This window comes from Oncorhynchus keta, chromosome 1 (assembly GCF_023373465.1).
Source record: "Oncorhynchus keta strain PuntledgeMale-10-30-2019 chromosome 1, Oket_V2, whole genome shotgun sequence".
Lineage (NCBI taxonomy): Eukaryota > Metazoa > Chordata > Actinopteri > Salmoniformes > Salmonidae > Oncorhynchus > Oncorhynchus keta.
Window position 1 is genome coordinate 66,486,981 of NC_068421.1, and position 12,231 is coordinate 66,499,211.

The 12,231-nt window shown below is 46.2% G+C and overlaps 1 protein-coding gene and 1 long non-coding RNA gene across 8 annotated transcripts; both read right to left on the minus strand.

Moving 5' to 3' along the window:
- Window positions 1-963: 963 nt before the first annotated feature.
- LOC118391279 (paired amphipathic helix protein Sin3b) lies at window positions 964-11,993 on the minus strand. 2 transcript variants are annotated; one of them, XM_035782520.2, is made up of 19 exons: window positions 11,510-11,993; window positions 10,322-10,428; window positions 9,593-9,746; window positions 8,973-9,332; window positions 8,657-8,809; window positions 8,415-8,537; window positions 8,237-8,326; window positions 8,002-8,120; window positions 7,608-7,821; window positions 7,208-7,324; window positions 6,811-7,049; window positions 6,514-6,697; window positions 5,690-6,425; window positions 5,399-5,568; window positions 5,049-5,222; window positions 4,691-4,783; window positions 4,281-4,375; window positions 3,732-3,930; window positions 964-1,974 (listed from the first exon to the last, which is right to left on the minus strand). In XM_035782520.2, exons 1-19 carry the CDS (start codon window positions 11,615-11,617, stop codon window positions 1,744-1,746), a joined length of 3,666 nt encoding a protein of 1,221 aa, XP_035638413.1. In that variant the 5' UTR covers window positions 11,618-11,993; the 3' UTR covers window positions 964-1,743. The 2 variants fall into 2 exon arrangements, with proteins under 2 accessions (XP_035638413.1, XP_035638422.1); XM_035782529.2 differs by having other exon boundaries at window positions 8,994-9,332; window positions 11,510-11,992.
- LOC127906365 (uncharacterized) lies at window positions 1,979-3,725 on the minus strand. 6 transcript variants are annotated; one of them, XR_008061036.1, is made up of 4 exons: window positions 3,372-3,725; window positions 2,305-2,790; window positions 2,055-2,254; window positions 1,979-2,007 (listed from the first exon to the last, which is right to left on the minus strand). It is a non-coding gene; the product is annotated as an uncharacterized LOC127906365 (long non-coding RNA). The 6 variants fall into 6 exon arrangements; XR_008061037.1 differs by having other exon boundaries at window positions 1,981-2,254; window positions 2,305-2,351; window positions 2,399-2,790; XR_008061038.1 differs by having other exon boundaries at window positions 1,981-2,254; window positions 2,399-2,790.
- Window positions 11,994-12,231: the final 238 nt, after the last annotated feature.

Here is a 12,231-nt window from a genome sequence, read left to right on the forward strand (position 1 = left end):
AAATGGCCCTTACACAGCCTGGAGGTGTTGGGTCATTGTCCTGTTAAAAAACAAATGATAGTGGGACGAAGCCCAAACCAGAATGATGTGGTAGCCATGCTGGTTAAGTGTGCTTTAAATTCTAAATAAATCCGTGTCACCAGCACAACACACCCATACCTCCATGCTTCACAGTGGGAACCACATGCGGAGATCATCTGTTCATCTACTCTGCATCTCACCAAGACAAGGCAGTTGGAACCACAAATCTCAAATTTGGACTCAGACCAAAGGATAGATTTCTACCGGTTTAATGTCCATTGCTCATGTTTCTTGGCCCAAGCAAATCTTCTTATTGGTGTTTAGTATATTTTTTTATTGAATATCCGAAACATGGAGTATAGTAATGGTTTCTTTGCAGCAAGCAATTCGACCATGAAGTCCTGATTCACGCAGCCTCTGTACAGTTGATGTTGAGCTGTATCTGTTACTTGAACTCTGATGCATTTATTTGGGCTGCAATCTGAGGTGCAGTTAACTCTAATGAACTTTACCTCTGCAGAGGTAACTCTGGGTCTTCCTTCCTGTGGTCTTCATGAGAGCCAGTCATCATAGCGCTTCATGTTTTTTGCGACTGCACTTGAAACTTTCAAAGTTCTTGACATTTTCCATATTGACTGACCTTGATCTTAAAGTAATGATGGACTCATTTCTCTTTGCTTATTTGAGCTGTTCTTGCCATAATATGGACATGGTCTTTTACCAAATAGGGTGATCTTCTGTATACCACCCCTACCTTGTCACAACAAACGCATTGAGAAGGAAAGAAATTCCACAAGGAACACCTTTTAACTGAAATGCATTCCAGGGGACTAACTCATGAAGCTGGTTGAGAGAATGCCAAGAGAAACCCTGGAATGAATAGGCGTGTCCAAACGTTTGACTGGTACTGTATACAAATGTTAAAAATGCTTTTCCAGGCTGTTTAAGAAGTTCACAACTCAGTTGTTTATTCATGATAACTGATACAGGATAAATGTTATACATTATTTTAACACTGATAGTTTATTTTTAATATGCAAAATGACAAACCAAAGTAAAGATTTGAATATGATACATAATTCTGATGTTCCATAAAATGTACAAAGTTAAATCAATTGTGAGGACTTGTCACACTGGCAATCAATCATCTGTTTAGTCACAAGAAAAATAAAAATGACCAGAAAAAAAAGTAAATATCTAGAATTGGCTGCCTGCAAAACACTAAGATCATGTAATTTTACATTTTTCATCATATTCATGTAAATGCATATATAAAATGTGTACAGTTGTATATGCACATACAGTAATCAAATTACTGAAGTTGAGCTTACTGTACAAAAGACATTGTGGAGCATGAAACACATTTTTAACCATTTCTCAGTACTTCAGTATAAACATATACAAAAACAAACAAAAGGCCCTCTGGCTTCAGAAGCTAAAAACTACAATGGACTTTCAAAAAAAAGAAAAAAATAAGACATTCACATTTCTGAAACAAACATTTCCGAAACAAACAATGATTTTATTCTCACGTCCCTCTGCTTGCACTGCTGACTGTGTGAACAGAGAAGCAGCATGGGTGAATCGGATGAAGAGCTCCTGTGTTCCGCACTGGATCCCCCAATCTCAGTCTCAATACATCTGCAAAGTCCACCCAGTCTCTCTCCGTGTGTAGTAGGTCAGGTGTGTGTGTGTGTGAGAGATTGTGTGTGGATCCAGCCTCTAGGGAGAGGGGGGTTTCCTACTGTAATGCACCTGGTATCTGTTGACAGGCAGGCCTTTGACCTGTGTGTTGAGGCAGGTGGTCTTGCAGGGGATCATGTCCTCTTCCTCCTCACCCATCAGCCAGTCGTGGACCGAGCGATCGGCCACCGGAGGCACGTGCTCTGCCAGCCAGCCCTGGTGCCACTTGTCAAAGCGCTCGTGCTGTTTCACAGCCACCCTGTGCTGGGACTGAGGGAGAGAGACGGGAAGAGTTAGTGAAGCCTACAGACAGTGCTGGGCCTGAGGGAGAGGGACGGGAAGAGTTAGACCTACAGACAGTGCTGGGCCTGAGGGAGAGAGACGGGAAGAGTTAGTGAAGCCTACAGACAGTGCTGGGACTGAGGGAGAGGGACGGGAAGAGTTAGTGAAGCCTACAGACAGTGCTGGGCCTGAGGGAGAGGGACGGGAAGAGTTAGTGAAGCCTACAGACAGTGCTGGGCCTGAGGGAGAGGGACGGGAAGAGTTAGACCTACAGACAGTGCTGGGCCTGAGGAGAGACAGACACGGGAAGAGTTAGACCTACAGACAGTGCTGGGCCTGAGGGAGAGGGACGGGAAGAGTTAGACCTACAGACAGTGCTGGGCCTGAGGGAGAGAGACGGGAAGAGTTAGACCTACAGACAGTGCTGGGCCTGAGGGAGAGGGACGGGAAGAGTTAGACCTACAGACAGTGCTGGGACTGAGGGAGAGAGACGGGAAGAGTTAGACCTACAGACAGTGCTGGGACCGAGGGAGAGGGACGGGAAGAGTTAGACCTACAGACAGTGCTCGGCCTGAGGGAGAGGGACAGGAAGAGTTAGACCTACAGACAGTGCTGGGCCTGAGGGAGAGGGATGGGAAGAGTTAGTGAAGCCTACAGACGGTGCTGGGCCTGAGGGAGAGGGACGGGAAGAGTTAGTGAAGCCTACAGACAGTGCTGGGCCTGAGGGAGAGGGACGGGAAGAGTTAGTGAAGCCTACAGACAGTGCTGGGCCTGAGGGAGAGGGACGGGAAGAGTTAGTGAAGCCTACAGACAGTGCTGGGTCTGAGGGAGAGAGACGGGAAGAGTTAGTGAAGCCTACAGACAGTGCTGGGCCTGAGGGAGAGGGGGACGGGAAGAGTTAGTGAAGCCTACAGACAGTGCTGGACCTGAGTGCTGGGGAGGGAGAGGGACGGGAAGAGTTAGTGAAGCCTACAGACAGTGCTGGGCCTGAGGGAGAGGGAGTGCTGGGCCTGAGGGAAGAGTTAGTGAAGCCTACAGACAGTGCTGGGCCTGAGGGAGAGGGACGGGAAGAGTTAGTGAAGCCTACAGACAGTGCTGGGCCTGAGGGAGAGGGACGGGAAGAGTTAGTGAAGCCTACAGACAGTGCTGGGCCTGAGGGAGAGGGACGGGAAGAGTTAGTGAAGCCTACAGACAGTGCTGGGCCTGAGGGAGAGGGACGGGAAGAGTTAGTGAAGCCTACAGACAGTGCTGGGCCTGAGGGAGAGGGACGGGAAGAGTTAGTGAAGCCTACAGACAGTGCTGGGACTGAGGGAGAGGGACGGGAAGAGTTAGTGAAGCCTACAGACAGTGCTGGGCCTGAGGGAGAGGGACGGGAAGAGTTAGACCTACAGACAGTGCTGGGCCTGAGGGAGAGGGACGGGAAGAGTTAGACCTACAGACAGTGCTGGGACTGAGGGAGAGAGACGGGAAGAGTTAGACCTACAGACAGTGCTGGGACTGAGGGAGAGGGATGGGAAGAGTTAGTGAAGCCTACAGACAGGGCTTCATGCACCACTGTGGAAGCAGTCTGGATGATAAGGTCCAGCTGATGCCAAAACAAGACACATAACATTAAATGAACTTGGAACCAGAATTTATGTCTGCCATCTAAAGCTATAAATCAATAAAGAGACAAGATATTCCTTCCTTAGCTGTTCACCTCAAAACACATACAGAGTAAGACATAAATACTAATAGATAGCTACCTTCCTGGCTTTGACCAGCGCTCCCCGGCGGTACATGTAGTCCTCAGAGTTCATGACAAACACCATCTTGTGGGTGTTGAGTTTAAAGCGGCAGTCCAGACTGCCAGCACTCTCCACACCCAGCTGTCTGTGCCACTCCCGTCTGCAGCGCATCGCCTCCACCTGGCGCACCTGCCAGCGTCTGAAGTGCCTCAGGTTCCTACACACAGAGACCCACACACGGTAGCACAGGGAAGCGGGGGACAGTCAAGAGTTTATCAGAAGGAAAATACTGTGCCTCAGGATCAGACAGAGGACCACCGGGACAGCCACATTCAGATTCAAATCAGGGCCTGTGATAGTAGGACTCATTTTGTGCATTGCTGTTCTGGCGGGCAAAAACCATCTGCATTCAAATACTTTTGCGCAGTCATTATTGAAGACAGCGAAATGGCAAAATGTGAAAACACAATAGAGGATTGCCATGTAACATCTAGGGAAATAATGTGGCTTCATACGATGGCCAATATATGGACATCACAACTAACGGTAATAGCATGAATCTGTTACCTGGGCAAAAATACAGGTTTGAAAAAGTAGCCTTCAGTCTGCGAGCAAAGCGTCGACTCTGTCCCTACAAACTGTTCCATATAGCTGGACAGGCACTGGACAGGGAAAGAGAAAATGGCATCAATATGGAAAAAAGCCAGGACATTGCAAAAACACTAAAACTGAGATTAAATAACAAAAAGGCTATAAACTCAAGAGGTTTAATGATCATTTTACCTTGTATTGACTTTTGAAAGTAGGTGGGAGAACTAATAATGTTTACAATTTAATAACCTCAAACTGTGTTGTATAAATGCAAGCTGCCCATCAAAATCTGAAGCAGCAAGTTGCCTTACAAGGTCAGTCTATGTTGATGTCCAAAGGGAATCCTGTGACATTCTATGGGTGCGACTGTCCATAGGATTCTTTACCTGCACATCCAGGGGATCATCGGCCTGCGCCTCCTCTGTGTCCAGCAGCTCAATGGTCAAGGTGACCTGGCCTTTGTTCTGAATGAACAACACCTACAAAGGCCAATCACACCACAGAAAGCTATTAAACATCAACGATTAACACCTATGACGGTTTCAGAATGCACAAAATCTCTGTTCCAAAAAAGCAGCAGCTAAAGCCCTACACTAACGCTAGGAGGAAACTATTCCCTCTCAACCAAATAAAAAGATACACCCTCAGAGTCTCCCCATGCTCAAGCACAGAATCAATAGAAAATCATATCAAATATTCAAGGCTAAAAGTTTCGCCGTCTGTCTCCCCAGTGCAGGCCATTACCTTGAAGCAGTTCTCCTCAGCCATGACCCTCTCAGACTTCCACTGGTAGCTGGTCTCCCAGGCTGCTCTCACACACTGGGACGACAGGTTCCCCCCCGCTGCACCCCTCTTCCTCTCAGCCAGGTACAGCTCAGCCACCTGCAGGCACACCTCGTCACTCACCAGGTGCTGCAGCTGCACAGAGACAGAGAAATGATATGTCAGCCCGGAGGAAGGAGAACCTACAGGCATTCAGAGAACAGTCAAACACTTCAGGATCACAATGTTGAGGTAAAGCATGAATATGTAGTGAACGGATATGGATCTGGTTCTGTAGAATGCAACCGGGCAGCTTAAGAGACAACCCTGACCTGTCTAATGGTATTCTGGATGAGCTTGTCGATAGTGAAGCCGATGTAGGCGTGGATGGTGAACATTTCCCGCAGTGTGTCCTCATACTGCGTAGACTCCAGGTTCCCATCCAGAAGACTGCGCACCATGTCCAAAAACGCTGGGTAGTACTCCTCCAGTTCCACCTCACCTGTGGATCGAGTACAAAAAAAAATAACTTTAGCCCAATGTTCCCTCTCCCATACAGAGATACACACCCACCAATGTGGAATACAAAATATTAAAAGACAAAAACAGAGAAGTTCTCTCACTTGGCTGTTTGAGGCGGAGCTCCATGGCCAGGTCACTGGCCTTATCCCTGCGACCCTCTGCCATCAGCAGCCTCTCACGGTTCTGCTCGGCCCGGTGCTCCAGCAGCTGCCGTTCTGCCTGCCGGTACACCCTCAGCAGCCGCTGGCACAGGGTCTGGTGCAGCCGCAGGAAGAAATACCAGTTGTTGTTGACGAAGAACAGGTTGTAGACTCCGTCCAGCTCCTTCTGGTGCTCTGCCTCAGGGTCTCTCAGGTCCACCTTCTCCCCTCCTTCTGGGGCCAGGCTGTGAGAGGAGGCTCCACCCAGCTCCGCTGTCTGAGGAGAGGTGCAGCGCCGCCGCCTCGACTCCCCGTTCAGTTGCTGTTGTTGCTGTGGCTGGCCAACTGGTGCTGCTACTGCTCCTGTTATGCTGCTGCTACCACCACCTCCCCGGTCTCCTCCCTCCTCCACCTCGGCCTCCTCGTCCGTCCACTCCTCAGTCTCACTGAGCTCGCCGCGGCGGGAGAAGAATAGGTCAGGGACAAAGTGCTGGATGATGCGCTTGATATGGTCCTTGTCATCCTTGTGGATGGTGGGCTGGCGTTTGACGTGGTAGATGATGAGAGAGGCGGCGTCCTCCAGGATCTGTTTGTCCTCATAGGTGAACACCATGTGTGGCTCGCTGACCACTACCGCACTGCTCCCATCACGCCCCTGCTGGCCCACGCCCCCCTCTTCTGTGCTCTGCTCCTGACGCTGAAGGGGTACAGACGTGTTAGACACAGAGAGGAGATGTATCAGTTTATCAATAAAGAAAGTAGACAATTGACATCGGAGTACTCACCTCATCATAAACACTTTCAATCTCATTGAGCAGGCTCTTGGATCGGAGGGCCTTCATGTCATTTTGCTTGAAGTTGACCCCCTGGTGGTCCAGGGACTTGAGGTAGGCCTTCTCATACTGCTCCCTCCAGATCTTGTTGAAGCCCTGCTGGGCTTCTCTCCACTCCTCCTCCTTTGCTTTCAATCTACAGACACAGCAGAGAAGACATGGAAGAATTAACACACAGATAGATTCACATTCGCCAAGTATCTTAGTTACACCCCTGGATGTGTGTGTGGTTTGTGTTTGCACCCTGACCTCTTGAGCACCACAGGCACAGCAGTAGCAGGGCTCCTCTTCAGACCCTCTATAATCTCAGGGGCCTTGTCGCCATAGATACGGTAGACGGCTCGGCGCTGGATGACCTCAGAGGTGCCACCCAGACAGTCATCCAGGCGGAAGCGGTCCTGGTCCTCGGGCGACAGACGGGACAGCTTCTTCTGAACACTCTCCAGGACCCGGATGGTGGCCAGGTTTGTCTCCAGGACCACATCCAACTTGAGGAAACAGGAAAATAACCATTAGCAATCATTCTGGAACATGTTCATCTAAATGATTCTGCAGAACAATGCCCTGGGTAGATAAGGGAGAACAGTCTGATTGTATATAGTTGGTGGCTGAAGTAATAGTAGTTCTGCTATCTCATCTTGCTTACTTCAAACCTCTCATCCTCACAGCGATGAAGCTGCTCCTCGTATGGAGTTTTCTTAGAGCTTGCAAACGTAGAGTCCTCTGACCACGAGGGGAAGGAAACCCAGGTGTCATTCAACACCTGTAAATGCAGGAAATCAGGACTTTAACACCTGTTTGGTTTCACTTTCAATAACCACACAATTAAGAATATTATCATTAAAGCCAACCAGAAGCCATTAGTGCCTGGGAAAAATAATAATCACATGCTCAATTCTGATCACTGTCAAGGCCAGATATCTAGCCCTCAAACAACTTTTTTATGTCTTCCACTAACAGACTCAAAAAATGCTATGAACTTGGACTAGAAATCAGTGCTGGAATGGCAAATCTTTAAAAAAACAACTTGTTTAATTTATGCAGACCTCTTTGCAGATGGCAGTGCGGCCGCTGCACTTGGGCTGCTGGTAAGTCTTGGGTAGTGCTCTGTAGCTGGATCCCAGGCGCTTGCAAGATGCATAGTCGACCTCCCTGCCCCCACCCCCTTCCATGTAGCGGTCTGACAGGCCCGACATTGAATGAGAGAGCTCCTTGTCCCCCAGAAATGACTTGAACTGGGTATATAACTCTGGAAACTTCCTGGAGGAAATAATGAACATGTACAAATAAATGAATGGCTCAAGAGGAGACTTGGCAAAACATACTGCCCTTCATAGAGTACAAAAATATCAGTATGCATTTATTTACTCCGGAAGACATCAGTGACTGTTCCCTTTGAAAGCTCCCATGGTCCAATGTAAGCTCCCACAGTCCACTTACCCCAAAAAGGGGGTGACAAGCTGCAGCAGCTCTGCTCCCGAAACCACTTCCTGGTTAAACAAAGCAATGCAGCGGAGGAAGTTTTCATACACCTCCTGGCTCTTGAAGAAACGTCGAACCTGCAACAAATCAAAACATTATCGTCATTGGTGACCAAGGATTTCATGATGTCTGTCAGAGCCAAAACATTATGGAATCATTCCAACACTGACACTTGTGTCGTCTTGAGCATTACCTTGTCAAAAAAGGTGAACTCCCGCAAGACTCCATGCTTCCCAACTGAGGCAAAGGACTGGTCTTGGGAGCACGAAAACTTCATCTTTTTCTAAAATAACCAAACCATAACCAATCACATACAATAAAGATCTTCTAGAAAAATGCTAAAGCATATGAATGTGTGATTAAGTCCAAACCTTGAGCAGTGGCGTCATGTGCGGCAGCAGCATGGGCCTTGATCTCTTCTTGCTATGTTTGCTCATATCCTCATCCTCTGCCCTCTTCAGTTGGTCTTTCCCTGTCAGGGAGCTGCCAGTGAACTGAAAGAATACAGAACTAATAGTTCGATATACCAACACAAATGGCACTGAAAATCAACTGATCAAACATAATGACCATGGACAGGTAACAATCTCAGAAAGAGGGGGAAAATACTAACCAATGATCTCTTAGCATCTGGTAAGAACTGTCCAAACTCAGCCAGTAAGTCCTCTTGGCCTTTGAAGAGGCTGGCCACTTTTGAGAAAACTTCATCCTCCGTCATCCCACTACTACTACGACCCCGGCTCTCCTTGACTTCAAGCTGCTCCTTCTGTTAGCACAAAAACAGACCGTTGTTCCATCTGAGTAACTGTGATAGAATACACACTCATCTGCAACAATTTAAAGTTGCCTTGACCTAGATGCTAGCAAACAACTTCACTTTAATCAATCAAATGTGTTGTTTTCAATTGACAGAAAAACAAATCAATTACCATATTGATGACACAGTGTACCTGGTAAGTGTGTAGTATCTCAAGGAAGGATCTGTAGATCTCTGGATGGTCTAAGAAGCGGTTTTTGATCTTGTTGACATAGCTGATAGCACTGTCAAATTCTACTGGGCTGGGCTCCGAGGCAGGGGGGGACACCGAGGAGGACTGTGGCTGGGACTGGCTCTCTCTGCTGGGGAGTGGCAAGGACAGTCTACTGGGGGGCTCTGGGGGTCCAGAGGACGAGGAGATGCTTTCAGGCGATGCCACAGCTTCACTTTGGGCAGACCCAGCTTCAGCAACAGATGAGCCAGTGGCACTCACAGCAGGGCTTGCAATACTCTTTCCCTGGCCTGGGGAGACCTACCAAAGAAAAGGTGCACTCATGTTAAACATAAATTAACTTCACAACATGCATCTTAAGAGCACCTTCATGTGTGACTATATGGTCTGCTCTGGTGAAAAACTCCACATACATACACACATACATATATATACCCACTATATATACTTTGTGTGGATATTGATTCATAAAACTGGGTTACACAACTGGTTACACAGCAGAGGCAGCCAGTATTACGATTGTCTGGAAACCCAATCAATACACATTTATAGTGACCCACCTGGGCAGAGAAAGGTGACTGAAGGAAAACCACTCCATTCTTGGGAATCTCTATCCGATAGCCTGGGGGCAGGAAGGCATTGAATCCTAAGACAAGGTCTGGGTGTCCGTGGAAGAGCTGAGACACACGGTTTATAACACCTGGTGTGTCAATGCTAAGAACGAGGAGAGAAAGACTTTTATAGGGACAGAGGACATGACCTTAAATGAGATGGCATTAAGAACATCTGCTTTTCATCACATTTAAAGGCCCAGTGCAGTCAAAATTGTGTTTTTACTGTGTTGTATATCATATTGTACAAAAGCTGATTAAACTAACACAGTAAAAGTGTGATAAAATCTATAGGTCCCAGCAACTACACAGGGACCTTCTAATCAGCAGGTTTCCATAAGCGGGTGTCATCTTTCCATGGTGGTACCACCATGGGGTAAATCGATTAATAGATCAATAACAAAAAGAGAGTTCCAAACCTCCCTGCCAATAATAGCTAGTTTTCAGTTTCCCCCTCCCCACTCAGCCCTAACAAAACTTTTACATGATAAAAGTTTTACCCAAAAATATACTTTCAGTGCATTTTAATGGAAATCTATTACAGTAAGGTATGTAATTGTTAGCCAGAAATTATTTGATATTAATATAAAATGTCTGCATTGGGCCTTTAATTAAGATAGATTTTTATACTATTAAAGTTAATCACTTATCAAGAAATAGGAAAGGGAAATGCTATACCTTTGTGATTTAAATTCTTTCATTATGTCAAGAAATTTGTTGTATATTCCAGGGTCATTCCCAAATCGTATTTTCACTTGGTCCAGGTATGATAGGGCATCTTCAACCTGAGGGAGAAGATCATGGTGAGGAACCAAATGAAAATTCATTAGAGCAAATTGGTTTTTTTCTCTCCAGAACATGCAATAAATGAAGGGGCCCACTCCAGATTACCACCAGATCATCAACAAAGAACAATGTGGTGTGTATTATGTTATAATTGTTATTACACGTTCACAAACACAGGGGCAAACCAATCATGTTGCTCCTCAATGCAGTCACAAGCTGAATAACTTATGGCATGTCTTGACCATAACCCGTTTAGCTAGCTACCTTTCCAACTATCTACCAGTATTATTTGCAGCTGCACTTCAAATAATAGGCAGATAAAAATCTTGCTCGGACAAGTTTAATAAATAGGCTTACTATACATGACATCGAAACACCTTTGTCTTTGATACATTAACGTAGCTCAAATCTGGCCAACTATGAAAACGTAAACTGTATGGTTAGCTAGCTAACAAAATCGATGGTTCTGTGTGCTTAGTGGAAAACAAGGAATACGCCTGAATAAACAATAAACGTTAGGGTTTTCTAAATATACCATGCTGTTCATAACCAAGCGAGTGAACTGACGAGTATGTTTGCTAGCTGTCGACCTCGGATTACAAACCAGCAAAGACAAGTCTCCCATTTTGTGCCAACAAACACCATCCCATTCTAGACAACGCACGTTTGACTTTGTTCTGCCTGGTAGTGTGGGCAGAGAAGGTGAACAAGGAACTTCGGATGTCCGAAGTTGTCTGACAATCGATACTAGGTAGCTTCCAGCCAGCCAAATCAACTTGCTAGATAACCTACGTTACATCCTATTAGGCTGTATTTGGGTGACCCAGTGACTCATTACTAAAATCGTGTTTAACGCCATTGAAGAACCCAAGTTAGCTGGCGTTTGCTAACCTCCACTAAAGTACTGTGCATGCATGCGACAACAAACGCCAACTAGCGTTATCTAGCTAGTAACATTCCAATCAGAACCCCTTATGATTAGCTAGCAAGCTAACTCGTTAGCATCGAGAGATGGCCAATATCTGACGAACACAAAATGGTTCTGAGGAAGACTTTTCCATTTTTGTTCCCGTCTCTTACCTTCAGTTTCTGAAAGTGCTGTTGTTGCACTTGTTTTTGTACAACATAGGCCTTGTCTTGAATTTGGTTTATTTGTTTCGTGTTGCTGTGTGCCTGAATTTTCGCCATTATCCCGGCGATAGTAGCCACTACTACTTGATTATAAGCTTCGGTATATGGTTGTTGGCTAGCCGACAAATCTTGCTCTTCGTCGGGAAACCAGCTAGCAACGCTTATTTGGCTAACGTTAGCCAGCAAGCAAGAGGGAAAATCTAACCAGGTAACTTAGCTATGATAAGCTACTACTCGATTTGACTTTGAATGAACGCCATTATTGGTCTAACGAGTGACTACTACTGGTGCGCTATGTCAGAGTGAAGCCTCTTTTAAAACAAGCTTTGACACAATGGTTGCTGATTATGTTATTTCAAATTAACTATTGCCTGTCTCTTTAAATTCGGCGGCAGCTGTGCAGTCAGTCTTGCTCAATCTTGGCATCCGGAAGCACAGTTGATCAGTGCGCAGACGCATGGAGAAAGGGGTGGAGTCAGCCTCATAATGAAGCGTTCATAACAAGTGGGAAGGTGGTTATTACCAATTGGATGCATTCACTGTTCTTCTACTCGTTGAGAAATGCAGATTGGCCAATGGCCAACAAGCTACTTCAACCATAAACGAAAGGTACAGCTAATCATACTTGTAAATAATTCAGATTTTTATGTTTTGTTAAATTTAACTGCCAA